Source organism: Schistocerca cancellata, chromosome 8, assembly GCF_023864275.1.
Source record: "Schistocerca cancellata isolate TAMUIC-IGC-003103 chromosome 8, iqSchCanc2.1, whole genome shotgun sequence".
NCBI lineage: Eukaryota > Metazoa > Arthropoda > Insecta > Orthoptera > Acrididae > Schistocerca > Schistocerca cancellata.
Genome location: NC_064633.1, coordinates 541,729,873 through 541,757,014, shown reverse-complemented (window position 1 = coordinate 541,757,014; position 27,142 = coordinate 541,729,873). Strand labels below are relative to the sequence as shown.

Below are 27,142 nucleotides of genomic sequence, written 5' to 3'. Positions count from 1 at the left end.
CTACTCGACTGAATAGTAGTGGCTCTGGTCAAAGAAAACCATCATAAAGACCGGGAGAGTGGCGTGCTGACCACACGCCCCTCCTATCTGCATCCTCCGCTGAGGATGACACGGCGGTCGGATGGTCCCGATGGGCCACTTGTGGCCTGAAGACGGAGTGCTATAGGCTTGTAAAAGTGTACATAGCTTCACTAGCAACTTGTGAGATTGCCACAACAGCAGAATAAAGATTGTTGGTCTTAAAGTTCACAGATATGCAGATGAATCATATGTGAATTAGGTGTTCTATTTGATACTGCGCAGCACTGTTATCACATTAGCTACCGATCAAATTCCACTCGTGTTACATTATTGAAGTCTTCTCCAAAGGCCCTTTCCAATACCACAGGAAAAAGTAAATACTTGAATTTAAATAAAGAATAGTCGGTGTCATCATTATAAAGCTATAAACATTAAATATGACTTGGTTGTGTCGGAAAATATATCAATTTGTCCACTAGGTCTTAGTAAAAATTGCGCTTCAGCATACCTGGTTGGCTCTTAAAACTGTAACTCCAGGAAGGATATCAGATTACAAAATTTCACTTATCTGTGTATATACATTATAATAGGAAGAACACACAATTAAATTTGTAGGTTATTATATACCGAGCTGCTAGCTCTGGCAGCAACAATAACTTTAACCTGGCTGTGCATAAAGTCAAACAAATGAAAGATAAAGGTACATCATTTCATGTATGTCAGAGGTCATCAGTCTCTTGTCAACTCAAGCATGAGAGCATTGCATAGATGCTGAACAAAATCCGGTGCCAGATGCTACAGCAGAAGCATTCTCCATTATGAAGAGGTTTTCTTTTAAAATTCTGAGACTGTATTTTCCAAGAAGAGTTGGGCAACAGATTACTTTATCCCACACACATCTGATAAAATAACCACATTGAAAAAATCGTAGAAATTACAGCTTATTTGGAAGCTTCGGAACAATCAATCTTTTCATGTACCATTCACATAGGGAACAGGGAAAGGGGAAAATGATAATGGTACTGGAAGTACCCTTCACCACACTGCATAAAGTGGTTTGCGGATTACATTATAGTTGATGTGATAGCAAACTACAAACAGTGTTGTTAGAACAGGGGTGAAATTGGGGAAGATATGTATCGTCATACATACAGATACGATATGCCCCTCTGTCTGCCATGTCAGCTGATGAAGGAAACACATGAAGGCACCAAAATATTGTGTGGCTTCTACCATCTCATTTGGCTAAACTCCCTTTAACAGCATGGATTTGACATTGTAAACTTTTGTGATAAATTAAACTATTTTAGACTGGAACTTAAGTCTGCACATATGTGCATAGTTTTCATTTTTAATCGAAGTCAGTGTACACTTCGCAGCTGATTTAAATTTACTTTCTTTCACAAATGCGAACATTAATCTGGCTGTCTATAAACTACGCTAAGTAATTTATTCGGAATTATTGTAACATCCATTGTCTTGACTGCTTCATCTCTTATGACTCTTCTGCAGTTCCATTTCAGCTTAACTTGGCAGTTAACTGTTAAAGATATGTTACAAATTGCTGTGCACTGTAATCACATGTACTTTTACAGTATAAATTGGTTTTCTGTTCTAATGGCAGCTAAATGATAAATCATAAGTGCCTTTTGATTCCAACTTCATACAAGAATTAATCTGCCTAACAGATTGAAGACAAACACACATCTTCATTTTATGAGGGCAAAGCTAAAGATACAGATTAGAGTCTCAATTCAGCATATGATACTTTTGTATAAGATAAGTTAATTCTGGTGAACACTCCACTAAAAATTGAAATTTCAGGCTAGAGAGATGTATTTGGCTTGCATCTTTGCATCTTGAATAAGTGATGTTTTCTTCTCTTTGGTTTTGTTCTGCTCATTGTTCTTAATGAATGTAAATTGGTAGTCAAGATGTAATAACAACAATTATTGATTTTCTGTTGTAATGTTAAGTTCATGTTACGGAATGCATATGTAAGTGAAATGTTGTTTAGGATGTGGTTAGATAGTGTACCTGATGTGTACATTGACCAGCAAAAGCATGCAGATCTATGTAAGAACTAGTGTTCCTTTTGACCAGTTTACATGTCAGGAATACTATCCAGTTACTATCTATTTGACTCTTCATTTGTTCATTAATTATTGTCATATGGAACTTTGTAATGTCTTAATAAGAATGATGATTGCATATCATCATCATCATCATCATCTTTTATCTTTAATAGGTGTTCAGAACACAAAAAATGCATATCAGTTAGTGTCCCTTTGTAGGAGTTGGTTGGTATATTGTTTGTATTGTTAAGAAATTGGATTGTATGCTCATTTTCAGAATGGCAGGAAGAGTGCTTGAACTTAAAAGCATTGAATGACGGGAAGAATTTGGTTTATGCACTTCCTACAAGTGGAGGAAAAACTTTAGTTGCTGAGATTTTAATCTTTCGGGAAATACTGTGCCACAGGAGAAATGCTATATTTGTTTTACCATATGTCTCAATTGTTCAAGAGAAGGTAAGGAAGTTTCTTATGGAAAATGTAATTCTCGACTGTGTTGCAACGTGTAGAAACGTAGAAATTTTTGTTCTTTTTTCTGTTATTAAATTCTTTCTTTCAAGTAAAGGTACGCTCTATGGCCCCTTTTGCTGTTGACCTGGACTTCATGCTAGAAGAGTATGCAGCTGGTAAGGGACAATATCCTCCAACAAAGAGAAGAAAGAGGCATTCTGTATACATAGCAACAATGGAAAAAGCACTTGGCATTGTCAACAGCCTACTTGAGACAAAGCGAATGGAAGAAATAGGGCTTGTAGTGGTTGATGAATTGCATTTAATTGGAGACACAGACAGTTCACGGTCAGCAACTCTGGAAATCCTCCTCACAAAGCTTCGTTTCTCTGCTAGTAGGTATTTGGAACTGTACTGTATATTGAAATTTATGTTGAATTGATGCTGTAACAAAATGTAAAGAAAATGAAATGAAGGTAGTTTACACAATGTGTTTTTTATACCATTTTGATCTATTTGTTCTACCTTATGGCTTACACAATAGTAAAATAACTTTTATTTTGCTTGCAAATCTTGTAATCATGAACGGTATTGATTATGTATGTGAGATATTTTTCTCATAATATGGTGGAATAAATAATGATTAAATCGAGGGTCAAGCGTATAATATGTTACAATTTCCAGTCTTTACACTTATAGTGCTTGCTGGAATTGGGTAGCAATGAAATGACTGCCCTAATCCCCCAGCTCTTAAGATTCTTGAAGAGAAAAGCTGGTGGCCATCGGCTTTCCTGCAGGCACCCTCCTTGCTTGGCTATCAGGCAGATTTTCCAGAACTTTAAAGGTTTATTGCATCTAACCACCATAATCACCTCTCAGTCTCTTGTCCAGTGACTTCATCAATTTCTACTGAGCTGTGGACATGACTAATTAAGAAGTAACTACAGGCTGGTTATAATTAAACTTTCACTGCTTGAGTGGGCCCCCATGAAAAATGAGTGAGCGTAGGACAGTGAAACTTTGTGGGAACATTTGTAAGGACATGTGGAAGAGAAATAACAAATAAACCATTTAAGACAAACATTTTAAGGTCCACCTGAGAGGGTAGCATTTTTAATTGCCTTTCATGCTTACATTCCAGGTTACAAACGTTGCTCAATGTGATGACTATCTGATCTGATGAGTAATGTAAAGTTTGTATGGATACCATTTCGCTGTTGTTTGCAGCACTTTTTGAATGGTGGACCATGGAATGTTCATCTGTCATGGCACAGCTCTTGCACTGCTTGAAACTTGCACATTGTGTCCAACATTCCCAGCTATGCCAACAGTAACTTCTTCAACATTTTGGGACACTATTGGCCATTGGCTTCTCCCAGGAGCAATTCCCAAATTGACAGTTAATTCGAAATTCTGAATCATTCTTCAATCTTGGTGCAGAAAGAGCACCTCTCTGTATTCCTGTAATGCTTTGATACTCTCAAAGAGGAGCAGCACTATTGTTGTTGAATTGCTCAAACAGCTTTATGATTAAAGCCCTGCTCACCTTTTTCAGGCTCATGTAGATTGTCTGCAACTGTAATATGCACTGATGCTTAAGTTTCAACAGTATGTTGCCGTACCAGTACCGATGCCTAACGACACTTAATGACAGTAACTCTAGTAACAACACAAATCTTGCAGCACACAGTCTGAATATCCTTCCTGATAAAGTTGGGTACCCATACGGTAAATACTTTTCTGTCTACACTGGCTCAAGTTGCGAAAGTTTAATTTTAACCTCTCAGTAGTTTGGAAGGAATTTTAAGCATTGAGTAAAGCAGAAAGTGTACAGTTTCCATATAAGGAAACATTTAACACTGGGCTCCCTCTGAAAAAGGCCTCCTTTGCTAGCTGTTTGAGCTTGTGACTAATTCTATCTGGTAAGATACAAGCTTACTCAGTCTGAAGATCTCCCTGAGCTAGGTTCATCTTCAGTGTGTTCTCAGCCTTCCAGAAATGATGTGTGTCAGTGAAAAACTTGTGTTCTTGATAAGGAATGTTCCCCATAGCCTTGTTTCAACTTTTCAGGAGTCATACTCATGGATTCCCCAAGTTTAACACAAAACTTGATGGTGTAACAATGTTCAAAATTCTGCTGTACCATTTTCGTAACACACAACAAAAACACAACTTTGCTGATGGTGCTCTGAAAAATCACGTGATGGCACTACAGAGCTGAAACTTGGACTGAGCATCTGGAAGGGATGAATACACTGGTCCACACAAGTAGAACAACACAGGTTTACCAGATCACTTGCTGTGTTGCCAGCCTCATTACTTTTCTCACATACGTCATATGGCAGAACAGCATGAGTAACGTACAGACTTACATTTTCTTATTATTTTAAACCACTGTATTTGCGAGCCAGAGGCAATCATATTGTGTAACCAGTGGGTACCCCATATCATATGATCGTGCCAGATGCTAACTGTATAATGATGCCAAATGTGGTCTGATTTTGTTTGTTCTCCTTGGAGCCTCCACACATGGATATGTGCATTATGATGCTGTATGCAGAATGGGGACTCATTTGAAATGACAGTATGACTCACTCTTGTTCCAGTGTCGTCATTGCGTGCATCGCTATTGGCATGTCTTTCTATGCTGCCACAACAATAACCGAAATGTTGGCAGTCGGTGGTGCTCAAGAAGTCATTACACCGTCTGAGTACCTGTCTTTCTGTAAACAAGCCCGTTTCATAACATAAGGTATGTAACATGGCTGTATAGTCCTTCACAACTGAGTGAACAAAATGTCTGTCCCTTTGGACTTGAGGCCGTTGAGTCCGTGCATGGCATGGAGTTTCACACTCCTCTAACCCTTCATTCAATATTCACATAGCAATTGTAATCGACCAATGTGAGAAGCACTGTCGTGGAACAATAAACCACTGTCTTGATAGTCCATGACCCTGCTGCTGTCAAATCTGACACATGCTTGTAGACCTTCCTCCTCTGACATGAAGGCATCACACCATCTTCTCACAATTAGTCAACATTCAAATGCTGTTTCTGAATGAGTAAGATATACAGAATTCAGATGGCACTATTTCCACCTACTTTGTGTGGTGCTGAAATGCTAATTATTTGCTTATGCGAGCATGTAGTACACTATATGCAAATTTGACATTTGTTGCATACAAGCTTCATGTTGTGCAATTTTAATTGTCAGCAATATAAGTAAATTTTCTTTTATGGACTAAACACTACTTTCTTGCAATGTTGAATTTTTCATTTTCACAGAATGTTAGTGGAATTGGAAGTCATATTAAATAAGTGAAAAGCTATTTCAACCAACTGGGGATTTAATTCTGGCCCTTCAGATTTACAGTGTGATATTCATCTCGATATCCACTGAAGCACACTTTTGAAACATGTACATATAATTATTTCTTAAAAACTGTTGTCATAGTGTGTGTTTTTTAATTTTTAGGGCATGTCCAAATAGTAGGAATGAGTGCAACCATTGGCAACATTCAGGAAGTTGCTACATTCCTAAATGCTGAAATTTACTCACGCAATTTTCGTCCTGTGGAGCTGAAGGAATATGTGAAATGCGAAAGAAATATTTTTGAGGTCAATTCGAAATTGAAAGGTTCTGAAGAAATGCTCTCTCTTGTTAGGACCATGGATATGCCAGTAAGCAAGGAGAATGTCTGCTACCTTTTTATTATTGTTATGATTTTGTATCTAATAAAAGAATGTTTCAGCCCCCATCATGCAATGGAGACCAAGACCATATTGCTCGATTAGTGTGTGAAGTAATACCACATGATTCTTGCCTAGTGTTTTGTGCCACAAAGAAAAATTGTGAAAATGTTGCATTGCTTGTGTCTAAGAATTTGCCAAGGTAACTTGAAACAAAATATATATTATCTTATACAAAATCAAGTATTTTCTTTTTGGCTGGTGTCTGTGTTCATCTTTCTTCTATTGCAGAGAGATCTTGGACCACAGGAAAGAGGAGAAACAAGCCCTGATAAGAACTCTTATATCTGAATTAAATGGTAGTCTTTGTCCTGTACTGCAGAAGACATTGCCTTATGGAATGGGATATCACCACTCAGGTACCACTTCCCTAATATATTTGTCCATTATAAGACTACTTGGCTAATACGAAAGTTCCACAGGGTATGTTGAAAAAATTTCAGGTCTTACAGTCGATGAACGTAGGCTTTTAGAAGAGGCTTTCCTTGTTGGCACACTGTGTTGCCTCTTTTGCACTTCAACATTGGCAGCCGGCGTGAATCTTCCTGCAAAAAGAGTTATCCTACGTTCTCCATATGTTGGACAAAAATTTCTGAGTCCCAGCCGATACAAGCAAATGATTGGTAGGGCTGGTCGTGCTGGTTTTGGAGCCTCTGGTGAAAGCATTCTAATTTGCAAACCTTCAGAAGTTCATATGGTTTGTAGAATTATTTTATTTTATTTAATAAATGAAACAAATACAGTGACAATGTTAAAAGTTCAAACATTTAAGGATGGCAATTTTTTTTTAAAAAAAATAGTACTAACCAGTAATTGCACCAACATTTCAAGATATTTCTATGACATTCTCTCTCATGTGTTTTAAATTCAGTATTTTCAACTTTCTCCAGGATCTGAGCAGTTTGCCATCAAAGAATTTCCAGGTTAAGATTGCAGTCGTTTACATCAAAATCGTTTAGTTAAGAATTTATACCCATTGAATATCATACAGTGATGAAAACCAGAAGGAGGTGTTCAGGATGAGGGAAAATAACCATTTTATTTCAGTGTTGCTACACTAAATATGTTAATACCATTAGTGCAAAAAAAGTTCTTTAAAGATTTGCAATATTCACATTTGGAAAACCTATTATTCAGCTAATGCAAATACTCAAACTACTTTTCAGGTTAACAGCTTAATTCAGTCTCCAGTTGATGACGCTTGCAGCACTCTACACAAGCCAGATAATGTCGGTCTCCAGACTCTAATGCTCAGTGCAATTGGTCTAGGGTTGGCAACAACACGTGCTCGTCTGCATGATCTTGCACGCACCACTCTCCTTTCAGTTCAAGAAAAGAGACTTGAAGTTGATGTGCTGCAGCTAACAGATGCTGCTGTTTCTCATCTTGTTCGGACTGGGGCAGTAGCTATTGTGAGTTCACCAGCAGTGGTAAATGAAAGTGATGTGCTGTCAGTAAGCATGCCCACTGCATGCAATGTGTCTTCCAGCAAAAGGAAATCCCGGGTCACATTACACTCAGAGACTGAACTTACTGTGAGTAAATTGGGACGTGCAGCCATGAAAGGTATGGAGCAACTTATTAATAAACTGCCCTCTAGCAAATTAATTGTACTGGGAAGAAGTAAAACTGGCAGTTGGGAGGCAAGTGTGTGTGTGTGTGTATATATATATATATATATATATATATATATATATATATATATATATATATATATATATACTGTATATATATAATAGAGGGAAACATTCCACATGGGAAAAATATATTTAAAAAGAAAGATGATGAGACTTACCAAACAAAAGCGCTGGCAGGTCGATAGACACACAAACATACACACAAAAATCTAGCTTTCGCAACCAATGGTTGCCTCATCAGGAAAGAGGGAAGGAGAAGGAAAGACAAAAGGATATGGGTTTTAAGGGAGAGGGTAAGGAGTCATTCCAATCCCGGGAGCGGAAAGACTTACCTTAGGGGGAAAAAAGGACAGGTATACACTCGCGCACACATGTGTGTGTGTGCGAGTGTATACCCGTCCTTTTTTCCCCCCTAAGGTAAGTCTTTCCGCTCCCGGGACTGGAATGACTCCTTACCCTCTCCCTTAAAACCCACATCCTTTCGTCTTTCCCTCTCCTTCCCTCTTTCCTGATGAGGCAACAGTTTGTTGCGAAAGCTTGAATTTTGTGTGTATGTTTGTGTTCGTTTGTGTGTCTGTCGACCTGCCAGCACTTTCATTTGGTAAGTCACATCATCTTTGTTTTTATATTTAAAAAGAAAGATGATGAGACTTACCCAACAAAAGCGCTGGCAGGTCGATAGACACACAAATAAACACAAACATACACACAAAACTCTAGCTTTCGCAACCAACGGTTGCCTCGTCAGGAAAGAGGAAAGAGGGAAGGAGAAGGAAAGACAAAAGGATTGGGTTTTAAGGGAGAGGGTAAGGAGTCATTCCAATCCCGGGAGCGGAAAGACTTACCTTAGGGGGAAAAAAGGACAGGTTTCCACTCGCACACACACACACATCCATCCACACATACACAGACACAAGCAGACATTTGTACAGGCAAAGAGTTTGGGCCTCTATTATATTCATATCATCTTTGTTTTTAGGTATATATATATATATATATATATAAAGATGATGAGACTTACCCAACAAAAGCGCTGGCAGGTCGATAGACACACAAATAAACACAAACATACACACAAAACTCTAGCTTTCGCAACCAACGGTTGCCTCGTCAGGAAAGAGGGAAGGAGAAGGAAAGACAAAAGGATTGGGTTTTAAGGGAGAGGGTAAGGAGTCATTCCAATCCCGGGAGCGGAAAGACTTACCTTAGGGGGAAAAAAGGACAGGTTTACACTCGCACACACACACATATCCATCCACACATACACAGACACAAGCAGACATTGCTTGTGTCTGTGTATGTGTGGATGGATATGTGTGTGTGTGCGAGTGTAAACCTGTCCTTTTTTCCCCCTAAGGTAAGTCTTTCCGCTCCCGGGATTGGAATGACTCCTTACCCTCTCCCTTAAAACCCAATCCTTTTGTCTTTCCTTCTCCTTCCCTCTTTCCTGACGAGGCAACCGTTGGTTGCGAAAGCTAGAGTTTTGTGTGTATGTTTGTGTTTATTTGTGTGTCTATCGACCTGCCAGCGCTTTTGTTGGGTAAGTCTCATCATCTTTCTTTTTAAATATATTTTTCCCTCGTGGAATGTTTCCCTCTATTTTATATATATATATATATATATATATATATATATATATATATATTTTATCCTTCCATAGACAGTGTAAAATGTATGGATGTTGTCAACATGTAAATACGATAAATGTAGATGTAGAGATACATAACCATACACAATTATATACATAAATAGATACATACATTTCCTGTCTTACTGAGTTACCCATTTGGACACTTCACTGTTCTGTTGGACATATTGTAAAATGCTTCTTAATTGCAGTAATTGCTCATTAGCACTATTCTCAACAAAACTTACACATAATTTTAGGTAATCCTCTACAGTATAAAACACTTTTCTAACAGATAATTTTTTTTGCACATACCTGAAGACATGTCTTTCACTTTTGTCTTTGATCACTTGTGGTAGATTAAATTCAGTTTTCGTTCCACAGACCCAAAAAATGAGATGATTCTTGTGAGTGTGGTATTATATAGTTTAATTTCATTATATAGCCCTCTATTGTGGGTTTTTGTTTTGTTTTTCTGTTGAGGTATAAGTGGTGGCTGGATCTGGTTCCATGTTCATGTAGAGACCTTCTCATTCGGTACTGATCATCATCCTTTTTAATGTGGATCACTGTTTGCACACTGTACTCATATGCAACAGTCAATTTTTTTGTAGATTTAAGCAACTCAGTCCACTGTGTTCTCTATCTACTTTTTGTCATAATTCTTTCAGCACGTTTTTGTAGCTTAAAGATTGTTTTTCTGTTCTGTTCATTTGTTCCCCAGAACATTATCCCATAACACATCACAGAATGAATATATGCAAAATATGTTGTTCTGGTTCAAGATCTACTACACACAGAATTTGTTGTTCTCATTACAAAGTTGCTGTAGCTATTCGTTTCCCGAGGGCAGTAGCGTGCTCAGTCAATTTTAGTTGTGTGTCAAGGTGCAACCCTCAAGAAATTTGGTTTATGATACACATTCTATGAGCTCATCTTTCACTTTTAAAGAGTTACTTTTGGGTTTCCTGCTTATGTGGAAACTAATGCAACTGGTTTTTTTACATTTAAAGTTAATTTGTTGTTGTCTACCCATGTGCATACATGCATGAGTCTTTCTTCAGCTTTGTCCTTTAATACACTTGTTGATCTTTCACTGATTAGAATGTTACTGTCATCAGCAAACAATACTGTTTCACCTTGTTTGGGATGCTGGGGCAAATCGTATAAGAGTATTGGGCCAAGCATGCTTCTTTGGGAGACTCCATTATATTAATGTATTCTGAGTCAGAAAGGTATTTAATGGTATGATTGGAGTTCGTCTGAGAGATCTCTACCTGTTGCACTCTTTCAAGGTATGAACAAAACCACTTGTTTGCTACCCACAGTTTTCAGTTTATTTAACAGAATTGTGTGGTCTGCTGTATCAAAGGCTTTGCTGAATTCAAGGAAGATGCCTGTTATATGCTCTCCCATATCTAGTGCTTCCAGAAAAACATTTGTAAAACGAGCTGTAGCTGAATGTGTGCTTTTACTAGGCTTGAAACCAAACTGTTCTTTACACAGAAAATTGTACTTTGTTAGGCACCCCATGAGTCCAACTTTCATTATGGTTTCCATTACTTTTGAAAATGATAACAATAAAGAGATGGGCCTATAATTTTGTATATTTTTGGGGTCTCCTTTCTTATTTAGCAGTAGAACCTTCGCATGCTTCAGTGCCTCTGGGAAGCAACCTGTGGTAAATGATTCATTTATGATGTGCGCTAAAGGGTCCGTGATACTTTCTGTGCAGTCCTTCAGGAAGCACACAGGTACTTCATGTATACTTGCTGAGGTTTTATTTTTTAGGTTCCAAACAACATTACTTATTTCTTCTGAAATGAAGGGCTGTAGCTTCATTGTGTTTCGAACATAGTTCAGTATTTGTACAGGTTGTAATTTGTGAAATTTGTATTGTAGCTTGGTACCAATGTTGCTGAAATATTGATTTGCAAAGCCTGCATTTTTTTAAAATCATGTATTGTGGTATCAGTGCGCTGTAATTATATGTTAACCTGTTTTGTCTTTTCTCTATTTGTCTCCAGTTTGGTGACATTCCGGGATGCTTTTATTTTCTGTCTTTTCCATAATTTTGTCATTTCGAGACCTTTTTGCTGTTAGAGAGAAGACCCTGCTATATCTGAGTATTTTAGTTTGGTTTTGTACAGCTATTTTTAATTTTAACAGCTGAGTGGAATGATCTGAAAGGCCCAGGTTACCTACAACCATATCACAATTTTCTTTCTCAAAGTCATTTAGTATATGATTAGTGATTGATGCTCAGTGCTTAGTTACCCTTGTGGCTGTATTAATTAGTCAATGGTGATATTCTATAGCTGTACATAATGTTCAAATACGTGTTGCAGAATCCACCTGTGTTCGATGTGTCGATGTTTAAATCTCTAATCCTCCCACCCATCACCCTCCATTTTAAACTGCCATTTTTATCTTTGACCTGATCTGGCTTGGTCCATTATTTGAAATGAACACAGTTGCCGATATGTCATTTTTGCCACAGCTACCATCCAGGTATCATCATAAGAACACACACACACACACACACACACACACACACAAGCACGCAAGCGCACACACACACACACACACACACACACACTGTCAGTGTGGCAACACTGTGCTTGAGTCATGTTGTTGATGACTTGACTTGGCAACTTTGTTGCTGCTGATCATTTACTATATGGATGTGTTGTAATTTTGTTCAGAGAGTTGTGACATCACAGCAACTATTGGTGCACTTCTTTGCTAGTTAAAATGACTTGGTTACAAGACACACTAAGAGAAATAGTCATACACAAGATGTCAGAATTTCTTTGTGTCCTTAAAGACCCCAGAAGAGAATGGGAACCTGTGATCCAGTGGTCTCTCTGAAGAAAAATATTGACAGAAGAAAATTTGGAAGATTTTGAGAACAACATTGTGTATTGTATTGTTTTGGAAATTTATGATCATGCCAGTCATCTCATAAGGCAAAAGGCAGCAGATACTTTATATGACACGAGTTGTATATGAGGGGCTGCCATTCAATTAAAAGAATTCTGAAATATATGAGGGTTCAAGTACAGAAAAGGTAATGATGTTACACACATTCTGCTGATGAAATCCAATATTGTAACAGTAAGGGTAACTTTTCTGAGAAAAATGCGTGACATCAGGAAATAAAGTGATCAGCACCATATTATTCATGTTAATGAGCTTGGCTCACTCAGTGGGCAAGAGTAATTTGAAAAATTGATTAGCAGAGGAAACAAACTTAAGTTTCCTTTATTTATGTCTGTGACCACAAACTTTTTGTTAACAGATTACCGGTTTCGGTCTTTAGCGACGCGACCATCATCAGATCTGATGATGGTCATTGAAGACCAAAACCAGTAATCTGTTAACAAAAAGTTTGTGACCATAGACGTAAATTAAAGGAAACTTATTACCTGTACGGGTCAGCGTTTTTTTGCGATGATGTCGTAACTTGGAAAATGAACTTACTGTCTAGCATGTTGGGTCAAGTGGCTTTGATTTTGTCAGAAGTGCAAAGCTATTAATTACAACAAGTGATTATCATAAAAAAGGTGTACAGTAATGTATTCAAACAATGTTTCTTAGATTTATTGTGTGGTTTAGACGAAAGTGTTGTGATCCTCATGGATAACTTCAGTTGTCATTAAAATCAGAAGAGAAAATTCGCAATCCAGACACACAAAGTGGAGGAATTGTGCAGTTGACAAAAGAGAAAATTATTTCAATTATGGATTGCTATATGAAAGTAGAGGTGTTAAGAAAGTCTGGCACCACAAGTGCTTATACAGTCAATTTGAAATTGACAGTTTAGTAACAGAAATGGGGCACGAGGTTGTGAGGAGGCCCCCTCACCATTTTGAATACAGCTGAGAATAATATATGTAGGTGCACTAGTGAAAGGAGATGACCCATCCAGAAATTGCACATTTAGAATCAAAGATATGCAAAATTTGCTTAAATTTCCATTGATGACATTACTGTCAGACAGGCTTAACAGTGTACTCCACACTAAAAATTACTTCCTGAATGAAGACATTTGAGAAAATCTTATGGGAAATATTGTCCATTGCTTCAAGTGCCTCCTCAGCTATTGAATTTTCAAAATACACTTGATTCTTCAGAACAAAATTATTAAGAAACAATAAATTACATTAACTGTTATGTTTCTTGTTTTTTTTCTTTCCCAAAGATATGAAGACTATTCTCTCCCCCCTCCCCCTTTTCTGTTGTCTTGTCAGTTATTCTCACCTCCCCCAGAATTTATCAGTACGTGTTCATTAATTGTATCAAAGCAAAATTAATTCAAATTATGAGACAGAATAGCTGGCCATTTTGTACATTCAGGTGGTGAAATATGTGTAGACCATGGTTAGACACACATAAAAGTGATACACTATCTTAGAGTTTGGAACTAGTAGATCCTTCCTTGTGGAGGAGAGATGGATAAGTTGAGAAAGGTTAAAAAAAAGGGCACATCACTAAGTCCCCAGGATAAGAAGGATCTGACATGTAGTCTCCAACCTAATGGATGTTAGTAGCTTTGGGGGTGCTAATGCTGACTCAGGCTGCTACCTTATGGCAACAGTCAGAAGTCAGTCATCTAATGCATGAAAGGTATGTGGATCTCATGCAAGACAATTTCATGTTGATAAGCTCAAGGAGCCCAAGCTTCTCTAAAGATTTCCTAATTCACTCATGAAAAACCTGGCACACTTGTCCAACATTTGGAGAATTGAACAAATATGAAAAAATCCTAAAGAATACCCTTACAAAAGGTATAGAGAAGGGTATAAGACGAATAGACCAAACCACATACAGTGGCTGGTTTGAGGGAGAGCACACACTATTAACACCAGGTTAAAAATTAGGCCTACAAGAGAATACAACAGGTAAACTATACCTGAAAATCTGTAGAAGATTATAAAATAGTGAGAAGAGAAGAGGCTTCACAAAAAGAAAGAGAGAACATAAAAGGAATGAATCAGTTGAAAGGGATGTACAAGGTTAGAGCTTTTTTTCTAAAGTTGAATAAGAACCACCCAAGACAAATTTATCAATAAATACAGATGGCTCAATATTGAATAATGAAGAAGTAATGTGTGTAAGATAAGCTCAGTGCTTTGATGAACTGTTAAATTGGTCCATTTTGATTGATACACATCACCACTTTATGGACTTCAGATCTGCCTATGATAGTATTGACAGAAAGGTGTTGTATATGGTAATCACAATAACAGTTCATGCCCTTAATGATACTGTGTATAGTAATCTCAGTTACTGTTCATCACCATAGTGAAACTGGATACAGTAATCACAATCACCATTCATCAACTTACTGAAATTGTCTGTAGTAATCACAGTAACAATTCATCACCTTTGTGAAATTGTATATAGTAATCACAAAAAAAAAAAAAAAAACAGTTTATTGCCTGAGTGAATGCTACTATGGAGAGTGCATGGGGTCAGATGTAGATACAGGATATACTATCAAGTCCTGTGACCATAAAAATGGATTAAGCAGTGAGATTTGTTATCTTGTGTTGTGTTGAAATATAGTCTTGGAAAAGGTTATAAGAGATTTGGGCATCAATACAAGGGGGACTATCCATTACAAATCAGTTCAGATGCTGGCATATGCAAATGATACTGATGCAATTCAAAAAACGCCAAGAGCAGTGAAAGAAGTTTTTACAAGTCTTGAAAGTGCTGCTGGAAAAATGAACTTACAGATAAATGTACGAAAAACTAAGTAATGCTTGTAACTAAGAAAGATTATCTTAATGAACCCTCATTGAAGTTCGATATTTTTATTAGTTTCACTTACCTTGGATCAGAAGTAAACTCTGTAAACAGAGTCAGCTCTGAAATCCAAAAATGAATTTTGTATGTCAATAAGAGACATCTTTTAAACTGCTTTTTAGGAAATCTCAAGTTATGATGGTGTACAAAGTTTTGATGAGCCCAGCACTAATATAATGTGCAGAAACCCTGTGAAATTTGATGAAAAGCAACTGCACATAACACTGGACTTGCATTCGGGAGGACGACGGTTCAATCCCACGTCCGGCCATCCTGATTTAGGTTTTCCGTGATTTCCCTAAATCGCTCCAGGCAAATGCTGGGATGGTTCCTCTGAAAGGGCATGGCCGACTTCCTTCCCTAATCCGATGAGACCGATGACCTCGTAGTTTGGTCTCTTCCCCCAAACAACTCAATCCAACCCAACCCAACCAAACTGCACATATTTGAAAGAAAGATGTTGAGAGAAATTCTTGGCCCAGTGGAATTAAATGGTGCCAGGAGGAGGAACTGCAAATATGAATTATGTAACTAACCAGACATTGTCAGTTGCATTGTGATTAAAACACTGGAATGAACAGGCTGTACCAAGAGCTAGACAGAATGATTAAGAAGATATTCATTCAACAATGCCTGAAGGAACTAGGAGGGTTGAAAGACAACTGCTAAGGGGGGAGAAAGGTGTTAGAAAGGACACGAGGAGAAATGGAATTCAAAATTGAAGGAGTTTGCCACTAAACAGGAAAGAATTGAATGATGTTCTACAGAAGACCAAGGCTCACAAGGGGTGTCATTCCATGGATGGATGGATGGATGAATGAATGAATGAATGAATGAATAAATAAATGAATAACAGTATATTTTGCTATAGCCATGCCTTATAATTCATAAATGAATATATAAAATTGAAAGGCTCTTGAATGAAAGGAATTGCTATTTCACTATAATATTTTCTTGGCCTGTGGTTTTCAGCAAAAATAAAGTGTTTAAAATAGTCATTGTCTGTTTATGTTAAGGAAATATTTATTTCAAAGTGCTGACTTCCAAGTTCAATAAACTTATCATTTTCCAGTGAGTACCTTGTAATGTATTATGCTTACATGTATCAGACAGCATTGTCTGACAGCATAATTTGTGTGGGTATGACTCTACAACTGCATACCTTTGATCCAAAGGCTTTGTTGAGGTGTCAGGTGAGAACACAAGTGGAGGGAAATACGCAGAAAAGGTGAGAAAGGTATCTTCTGTACTTGCCCTTCCAGCTGCCAGTTTTACTACTCCATAGCATTATTACATTGATCTTTACAACAGATATTTCTGTTTCTCTTGAACACTTCAGTTATTAAAACTTCCAAAATGGAGCACTGCTGTGACTAGGTGAACATTTTTCATGTCTACCTAAATTACATCATCACCAGTAACTTCATTAATTTTATCATTTTGCACCTCATACTTTTTATGATAAATGCATACAAGGAACACTTGCACTTATTGTTAGAAAAAAACAGCATGCTGCTATGTTATGCAAGATGAGCTATTACATGTATGAGGTAGTGCAGCTACTACAACATGTGATGGTTCTGCTATGTAAACAATGATTACCATGGGCAGAAGGTAAAAACTGAGTTAAAGTGATGTGTGAAGGTCATAAGTAATGCCATTCAGATATTTTCCAACATTTATTTGTTAGAGGTTAATCTGAAAACTTACCTGATGTGCCTGTGAAAGGCTGCTCTCCCCCCCCCCCCCTCTCTCTCTCTCTCTCTCTCTCTCTCTCTCTCTCTCTCTCTCCCCCTCCCCCCCCCCTCTCCCCCCTCTCCCCCCCTCTCCCCCCACTCCCACTCTCAGTGTATCTTCCAGACATATTTCTATACATGTGGGGCTAGGTGGAAATCGGAGGCTGTATACCTGGTGAATGGAGATTATCCAACAATTCATATATACATCCCTCTGTTTTCCCATTGCCAAAGCAATTTTTTGGCCAGGTGCTTTATGATTCTTCTCCCTTACTAACAATTAACTAACTCTCTCTCTCTCTCTCTCTCTCTCTCTCTCTCTCTCTCTCTCTCTCTCTCTCTCTTGTTTTGTTTCTATAATTAAGTGGGAGAGATCCATCTCACTTACAGTAACAAATTTACACACAAAAATCAGTTGTATTCATTTTTAAATGCCCCAAACATTAATAAACTAGTCTTTTTCATTAAGAGAATACAGCCACACTGAGGTAAACTTGACAACAAAAGTGCATACCCCTTTTAAATAATCACCAACTTTGTATTTCCATTGGTAATAATCTCTATGTAACAAAGAATTTTATGGCAGCAAACATTCCAGTTTGTTAGTGTGAACTATCTACATCCAACACAACTAGTTTTGAAGCTGTATATGAGATTGAATCAAATGAAAACCTTAACATTTATTATTATGCAAATGAGGTAATACAGAGAAATTACAGATTATCATTTTTCAACATAATCCCTGTGATATGTATTGCACGCATTCCACTGTTCAGAAGTGCATGGATACCTCGTAAGAAGAATTCTCTTCATTGGGAATGCTTGCCCCCCACCCCCCTCCCCAAGCACGTCTTTGAGCTGTCCGAACATGTGAAAGTCACTTGAGGCGAGGTCTGAGAAGTAAAGTGAACACGTAAGACATTCAGATTTCTGTATTGTTGCTATGCTCAGGAGGTCAGTAGGGGGATACATTGTCGTGTTGCAACAAAACACCTGCTGTTGGAGGTTCTCATTGTTTACTCATGATTGCCAGATGAAGGTGATTTTGTAGCAGATTTGAGCAAGAATGATTGATCGTTGTTGGTGTCATTTTCATGTAATGTTCAAAAATAACCCCTTTAGCAGCCCAAAAGAGAGTGAGCATGGCTTTTCTTACTGACAGTTGGCTGTAATTTTTTTTTTTTTTGTATTTTGGTGCCATTCCTTGCTTGATCCTTTAATTTCAGTTGGTGATAGTGCACAAATGTGTGACCTGTAAAAATTCTATCAAGAAATCCATTATCTTTGACTTTTAAACTACACCGAAGTTCCTCGTAGACATTGATGTGACAGTCTTTCAATTCAAACAGTGGAAAATCCAGGATGAAATGTAACAATATTATGAGAAGGAAAGTTGCTACTCACCATATAGTGGATATGCTGAGTCACAGATAGGCACAACAAAAAGACTTTCACAATTAAAACTTTTGGCCATTGGCCTTCGTCAACAATAGACACACATTCAACAAGACACACATACGCGCGCGCGTGTGCGCACACGCACAACTCGTACACATGACTAGAGTCTCAGGCAACTGAAACCACACTGCAAACAGAGACACCAGGGCATGATGGGAATGGCGAATGGGTGGGGGTAAGGAGGAGACTGGGGCAGGGAGGGGGAGGGGTAGTATGGTGGGGGTGGCAGACAGTGAAGTATCTTTCAATTCACCTGTCAACTGACATGACACACACCTTGTAGACACTTGATTGAATCGCAAAACATCAAGCACAGTATTGCCTGCTGAGCCAAAACTAGTATCCAGAATAGTGGTTATTTTTTACAGTAATACACCTGTTTTTCTTCAAAAGCTGTTTCACATTTGTTCGTCACTACATGGTGTATCTGGACCGGGTGTGTGGTGTATTTTGTGGAACTAACACCTCTTTTAAACATTTTGTACCACTTGTACTACCCTGCCCATAAACCATGGACCTTGCTGTCAGTGGGGTGACTCACGTGCCTCTGTGATACAGACAGTCATACCCCAGGAGCAACCACAATGGAGGCGTATTTGTTGAGTGGCCAGATAAATGTGTGGTTCCTGAAGAGGGACAACAACATCCTTTTCAGTAGTTGTATGGGCAACAGTCTGGACAATTGACTGATAAAGTCTTGTAACCTCAGTTAAAACGGCCTTCCAGTGCTGATACTAGAATGGCTGAAAGCAAGGGAAACTACAGCTGAAATTTTTCTCAACAACATGCAGCTCTACTGTATGGTTAAATAATGATGATCATGATGTCGTCTTCAGTAAAATAGTCCCCCATTTGGATATCCAGGCAGGGACTACTCAGTACATTGTTGTCATAAGGAGAAACAAAACAGGCATTCTATAGATCAGAACGTGAAATATTAGATCCCTTAATCAGGCAGGTAGGTTAGAAAATTTAAAAAGGGAAAGGGATAGGTTGAAATTACATATAGCGGGAATTAGTGAAGGGTGGTGGCAGGAGAAACAAGCCTTCTGATCAGGTGAATAGAGGGTTATAAGTACAAAGTTAAATGGGGGTAATGCAGGAGTGAATTTAATAATGAATAAGAAAATATGAACGCAGGTAAGCTACTATGAACAGCATAGTGAATGCATTATCGTAGCCAAGATAGACATGAATCTCACGCCTACCACAGTAGTACAAGTTTATATGCCAACTAGCTCCACAGATGATGAAGAAAATGAGGAAATGTACAATGAGATTTATTCAGATACTTAAAGAAAATGAAAATTTAATTGTGATGGGGGACTGAAATTCAGTAGCAGCAAAGGGAAGAGAAGGAAAAATAGTAGGTGAATATGGACTGTGGGAAAGGAAAGAAAGAAGAACCCACCTGGTAGAATTTAGCCCAGTCGTTAACACTTGGTTTAAGAATCATGAAAGAAGGTTGTTTAGATGAAAAAGACCTAGAGACATGGGAAGGTTTCAGATTGATTATATAGTTTTTAGACAGAGATTTAAGAACAAGATTTTAAATTGTAAGACATTTCCAGGCGCAGATGTGGACTCTGACCACAATTTGTTGGTTATGAACTGTAGATTAAAACTGAAGAAATTGGAAAAAAGTAGGAAAATAAGAAGATGGGACCTAGATAAGTTGAAAGAACCAGAGATTGTTTAAAGTTTCAGAGGGTGCATTAGGCAGCAGTTGACAGGGGAAAGGAATACAGTAGAAGATGAAGAGGTAGCTTGAAGACATTAAATAATGAAGGCAGCAGAGGATCAAATAGGTGCAAAGACAAGGCCTAGTAGAAGTCCTTGGATAACACAAGAGATATTGAATTTAACTGATGAAAGGAGAAAATTTTAAGATGCAGCAAATGAAGCAGGAAAAAGGAAATACAAACACTTAAAAAATGAGACTGACAGGAAGTACAAAATGGCTAAGCAGGAACGGCTAGAGGACAAATGTAAGGATTTAGAGTCATATTTCATTAGGGGAAAAATAGATACCACCTACAGGTCTTTGGGGAAAAGAGAAGCAGCTGTATGAATGTCAAGAGCTCAGATAGAAAACCAGTCCTAAGGAAATAAGGGAAAACTGAAGGGAGACAAACTTGAAGACAATATTACAGAAAGGGAAGATGATGTAGATGAAGAATTTGAAACAGCCCTGAAAGATCTGAGTCAAAACAAGGTCCCAGGTGTAGACAGTATTCCATCACAACCCTGGGAGAACCAACCATGACAAAACTCTTCCATCTGGCGTGCATGATGTATAAGAAAGGCGAAATACCCTCAGACCGTAAGAAAACTGTAGTAATTTCATTTCCGAAGAAAGCAGTTGCCTACAGGTGTGAAAATTATTGAACTATCAGTTTAATAAGCCATGGTTGCAAAAATGCTAACACAAATTGTGTACAGAATAATTGGAAAAACTGGTGGAAGCTGACCTCGGAGAAGATCAGTTTGGATTCCAGAGAAATATAGGAACACACAAGGCAATACTGAACCTACAACTTAGAAGATAGGTTAAGGAAAGACAAACATAAGTTTATAGCATTTGTAGAACTAGAGAAAGCTTTTGACATTGTTGGGTAGAATACTCTCTTTGAAATTCTGGAGGTAGCAGGGGTAAACTACAGGGAGTGAAAGGCTATGTACAACTTGTACAAAAACCAGACAACAGTTATAAGAGTCAAGGGGCATGAAAGGGGAGCAGTGGTTGAGAAGGGAGTGAGACAGGGTTGTAGTCTATCTCCGATGCTGTTCCATTTGTACATTGAACAGGCAGTAAAAGAAACCGAAGAAAAATTTGGAGTAGGAATTAAAGTTCTGGGAGAAGAAATAAAAACTTTGTTTGCTGACGACATTGTAATTCTGTTGGAGACAGCAAAGGACTTGGAAGAGCAGTTGAACAGAATGGACAGCATCTTGAAAGGAAGACAAAAGATGAATATCAACAAAAGCAAAACAAGGATAATGGAATGTAGTCGAATTAAATCAGTTAATGCTAAGGGAGATGCTGAGTCGTGATAGGCACAGCAAAAAGGTTCACACAATTATAGCTTTCGGCCATTAAGGCCTTTGTCAGCTGTAGACACACATACACACACACACACACACACACACACACACACACACACACACACACACACTCACATAAATGCAACTTGCACACACGTCTGCAGTCCCAGAGAGCTGAAACCACACTGCGAGCAGCAGCACCAGTGCATGATGGCAGTGGCGACTGGGTGGGGGTAAGGAGGAGGCTGGGGCAAGAAGGGGGAGGGATACTATGGTGGGAGTGGCGGATAGTGAAGTGCTGAAGTTTAGACGGATGGCAGGAGAGAAGGTGTGGAGAGGGCAGGGGGTAAGAATCGGAAAGGAGAGAAATTAAAAGACTGGATGTGGCGGTGAAATGATGGCTGTGTAGTGCTGGAATGGGAACAGGAAGGGGGCTGGATGGGTGAGTACAGTGACTAACAAAGGTTGAGGCCAGGAGGCTTCCCACCAACACCAGCTTTTCTGAATTGTGCAGGTGGAAACTTTCCCTGCAATACATCCTACGTTCCCATAACCCTCCTGGCCTCAACCTTTTAGTCACTGTCCTCACCCATCCTGCCCCCTCCCTGTTCCTTTTCCAGCACTAACACAGCCGTCATTTCCCCGCCTCATCCAATCTTTTAATTTCTTTTTATTTCTCTCCTTTCCAATATTTACCCCCTCCCCCCCCCTCCGCACCTTCTCTCCTGTCTTCCGTCTAAACTGCAGCACTTCACTGTCCGCCACTGCCACCATACTATCCCTCCCCCTCCCCACCCCAGCCTCCTGCTTATCCCCACCCAGTCGCCACTGCCATCATGCACTGGTGCTGCTGCTTGCAGTGTGGTTTCAGCTCTGAGTCTGCAGATGTGTGTGCAAGTTGTGTTTGCGTGAGTGTGTGTGTGCGCAAGTGTGTATGGGTGTCTACTGCTGACAAAGGTCTTTATGGCTGAAAGCTATAATTGTGTGAATCTTTTTGTTGTGCCTATCTTGACTCGGCATCTCCGCTATATGGTGAGTAGCAACTTTCCTTCTCTGGTATTGGTACATTCCACCCTGGATTTTCCATTGTTTGATTAATGCTAAGGGAATTAGATTGGGAAACGAGACATTTAAAGTAGCATTTGAGTTTTGCTATGTGGACAGCAAAATAACATGATGGTAGAAGTAGAGAGGACATGAAATGTTAACTGGCAGTGGGAAGAAAAACATTTCCGAAGAAGAGAAGTTTGTTAATATTGTGTATAGGTTTAAGTGTTAGGAAGTCTTTTCTGAAGGTAGGGAGACAAGAAATTTCTAGCGCAACTTGCCAAAAGAAGGGATCAGTTGATAGGATATGTTCTGAGACATCAAGGGATACCAAATTAGTCTTAGAGGGGTGTGTTGGAGGTAAACATGATAGAGGGAGACCAAGAGATGAATACAGTAAGCAGATTGAAGGATCTTGGTTGCAGTAGTTATTCAGACATGAAGAGGCTTGCACAGGATAGAGTAGCATGGAGAGCTGCGTCCAACCAGTCTTCGGATTGAAGAGCACAACAGCAACAACAACCATCACTTGTATACTTGCTGCAGGACACTCATGGATCACCAGACTGTGCCTTCATCTTGTGATATATTTCCACTGATTTAACAGTATCTCTCTGCCTTAACTTCACACATGATGAAACATATATAGATTTGTTTTCTTGTCAAATTCTAGTTTCCCTTGTAAGATTCTGCTACAACAATATTTCAAAATATTGATGGAAAAGGCTGATTAGTAAATAATGTATACAGATCCTCTTCCATTCTCACTGTATATTATAAATTCTCATAAAATACTTGTGTAACGTTGTGCAGACACAGTATCAGAAGTGACACCAACCAAGTTTTATTCTGCTTCCACGCGAAGAGATCCACAATACACTGAATGAAGTACAGTACAATTCAAAATCTCATAACTATACAACACATCAGTATATAGTCTCGAAGGTGAGCGTACTATAAGCAAGTAAACATCAGTGTGGCTGATGGCCCAGCATGCTGGTCTTACATTGGGCTGTTGTACACATGGCTGGAGGCACTTTTACCGTGGCCTGTTCAATTACGCACACTCAAACTGTAGGGTGACAACACTCCTTCCCTGTTGGGGAAAAGTGTTGACTGTGGTGATGTCCATGTTTTTATCGGTAGGTGATGACTGGTGGAACAGGTGTTGTGGTGTCTCACGAGAATATGGTCTGAAATGGTGCAGGCACGGACAGATGTGGGGAGAGGCCAGGAGGGAGCACTGGTGATGATGGTGCTGTATCCATGTTCACATCCAGGCAGGCACATGGCGATGGAGGCACTAGAGAAGATGGCGGAAACAGGTACTGTGAAGAGTGATGTAGCCCCACACTGACTACTCCGCTTGTGACGGTGGCACGCAGAATGAAAACAGAGATATAGGAGGCATGGATTGCACTGTAGTTGCACAGCACAATTAGTGGAGGCAGCTGCGGGAGCGGAGAGCTCTCCGGTGCACAGTCAGTCATGCTTGGACTGAGCTGGTCATATTGTCATGGCACCAAGCTATCAGAGATGTGCACCACGATGCAGAAGCGGCGGCCCCAGCAGCATTGGGTGACTACTGGTATGCACTTAGGCCACTGGCCAAACCTCCAGGCCCAGATGGCGGAGCCCGGATGAAATTGCTGTGAGGTGGGCACCAGTGTGTGGCTGAGTGTCAGGCAGAGCAGATGAAGCAGCATAAGGGTCTGGTGGTCATGAAGCAGTTCCGCCAGGCTACAGTAGCCAACTGGAGTGAACCTATATGAACTCAAGAACCTGTTGAGGGCTCCCTCAGGAGAAGACTGAGTGATATATTTTTTCATCTGAGTTTTAAATGAATAGTCCAGCTACTCCGCCTCTCGCTCAAACTGGGGATGAAGGGGAGGGGCTGTAATATGCTGGGTGGCACTTTCTGTAAAAAAAAAAAAATCCTCAGTCTTGAGACCCAAACTGTAAGTTGTTGTCCATTACAAGTGTATATGGCAATCCTTCTAAAGAAAAAATCTTTGAGAGGGTTGTAATAGTAGTTGACATGGGTGGCCAGTGGAACACATAAGGAAATTTTGAGAAAGCATCAAATACTAAAAGCCAAAAGGATTTAAATAATGGACCCACAAAATCAGCATGAATATGCTTTGGAGGGGGGAGGCATAGTGAAAGAGTGTGTCATGGCACCGCTTGACAAGTGCCGTACTGCAGGCAGGCTGTCACGATGCATCCGCTCTCATTGTCAATACCCAGCAAAAACGTGTAATGGCAATGGTCCAGGTGGAGAAGGTGCATACTAGCCCAGAGCGATGCAGACAGGATCACAATCCTGGGCACCAATTCTTCAGCAGACAACAGTAACACACCATCAAGAACTGAGAGGTGTTGGCAAAGAGCATAATAGTTATGCAAAGGATGCAACACTCACCCTGGTGGTTTATCCACCCAGCCATGGTGGGCAAATTGAACAACCTGACATAAGACAGGATTGGACCAGACAGCTGCCAGAATCCAAGAACTAGAATAGGAAAACCATCCACAGTGTTTTGGGCTTCAACATCTAAATGGAAACACAGTGTTTCATCCTGATGAAATGCTTGATCAGAGGCAGTCAGCCATTGAGGAAGAGCATCTACATCAGCATGTTGTGCTGTGGGTCAGAAATGAACTTCATAGTTATAGGATGGCAAGAACAGAACCCAGTGTTTTAGGTGACGGGCTGCTTTGTCTGGTGAAGATGCCGAAGGACGGATAAGAGAAACTGGAAGTTTATGATCAGTAACCAAATGAAACTTAAAGCTGTATAGGAAAACATTAAATTTTTTGAGTGCATACACAATAGCAAGGGCTTCTTTTTCTGCCTGTGATTAGTGTTATTCCGCCTGGTTCAAAGTTTTTGAAGCATATGCAATAGGGTGTTCAGAAGCGTCTGCATATTTGCACGTGAGAACAGCCCCAAGATCATATTGACAGGTGTCTGTGGCCGAAACAAGATGTTGGCCTGGTTGGAAGGTAACCAAGCCCAGTTTCAAGTGTAATTTTGGTGACCAGGGAAAAGGAACATCTTTACATAAGAGAGCATGCAGTAGCTGGGCCAATGTGGCTGCACAACAAAGAAATTTATGGTAGTAGGAAATCTTTCGTAGACATTGGTAGGACATGGCAAAGCTTTAGTGGAATCGACATACTGGTGTAAAGCCTCAGTGCCAGCATGTGAGATTCAGACTTGAGAGAGACAATAGACAGCTGAAAAAATTTTGATTTGTCCAATTTACATTTCAGACCAGCAGCCTGTAGCATTGTGAGCAAGGCACGGAGATTCTGCAAATGTTTATCTGTTGAGGAACCTGACACCACAGTATCATCCAGCTAATTAAAGCATGCTGGCATGAAGGCCATGAGTTGCTCCAAAAATTGTTGGAAAATGACAGGAGTGCTAGCCACACCAGATGGCAGGTGCTGGTATTCATATAACCTCAGTACACTGAGAGGACATGTTTGGAGTCATGGTTGTTGTAAGTAGACTTCTGACAAGTAAATTTTGGAAAAATATTGACCCCCGGAAAGCTGTGCTGAGAGTTCATAGGGATAGATATTAATAATAAATGGTGAATTTACAGACACTTTAAAATCACCACAGACTAAAGGTTGGCATTGGGTTTTTTGGGAATTACCAGTGGAGTAGATCATCCGCTAGAGGATACAGGTGTAATAACATGCAAAGATGTAAGTTGATCTAATTCCAACTTGACTAGTACTGGTAAAGCTACTGGAACTGCGCGGACACAAAAATGGGTGTCCACTGTTGGTTTCATTGTGATGTGAGCCTTGAAGTTGACAGCAAATCCTAAACCTTCCAAAAACGGAGATAAATTCTGAGCAGAGTGTGTCCAGTCGTTGGTATGGAACTTGATCTGATATCGGATGCTCTTTGTCAGAAATGGAGACCTCAAAAATTTTGAAGTCTTTTAACCCAAATAAACTTTCAGTGTTGTCATTATCTACTACTAGAAATGTTAAAAGGCTGAACAACTGTTTTGTGTACTATGGAAGTAGAAAACTGTCCCAGTATGGGTAGTTGTTGTAACTCACCAACCAACCAACAAGAGAAAGGGGACAACACTGGTGATCCAAGATCCATGTAGGTTTGAAAATTTAACGAAGTCACTGCTGCACCCGTGTCTAGTTGTGTTTTTAACATCTTGTCCATTACATGTACTTCGATGTAGAGTTTGTTTGGGGCTACCATCACTTAGGAAATACTGTTCACATCCTTGTTCATGTCTGTTGAAGGAGGTTGAGAGTTGCACACAGATGCAATTTGTCCGCTCTGTTTTGGGTTGCCATCACCCAACGCTTTGAGCATGTGACCCACCCATGTTGAACAAAACAATAAAGGCATAATGGAAGAGGAGGACTTGGCCACTGTTATGATGCTGGATGCTGCTGCTGAGCCTGGAACTGCCCATGCAGAATGGAGAAGAGCA

At 39.4% G+C, this 27,142-nt stretch overlaps 1 protein-coding gene across 3 annotated transcripts in view; it reads left to right on the top strand.

Moving 5' to 3' along the window:
- The window catches only part of LOC126094639 (helicase POLQ-like), a 115,791-nt gene that overhangs the window by 18,173 nt on the left and 70,476 nt on the right, over positions 1–27,142 (top strand). For 2 of the 3 annotated variants that reach the window (XM_049909129.1, XM_049909130.1), the window contains exons 2-8: positions 2,374–2,552; positions 2,662–2,941; positions 6,023–6,228; positions 6,300–6,439; positions 6,529–6,656; positions 6,741–6,994; positions 7,464–7,863. In XM_049909129.1, the coding sequence (XP_049765086.1) occupies positions 2,374–2,552; positions 2,662–2,941; positions 6,023–6,228; positions 6,300–6,439; positions 6,529–6,656; positions 6,741–6,994; positions 7,464–7,863 (1,587 nt within the window). Of the gene's footprint in view, positions 1–2,373; positions 2,553–2,656; positions 2,942–6,022; positions 6,229–6,299; positions 6,440–6,528; positions 6,657–6,740; positions 6,995–7,463; positions 7,864–27,142 lie in introns of all 3 variants that reach the window. The other variant, XM_049909131.1, reaches the window with a different exon arrangement.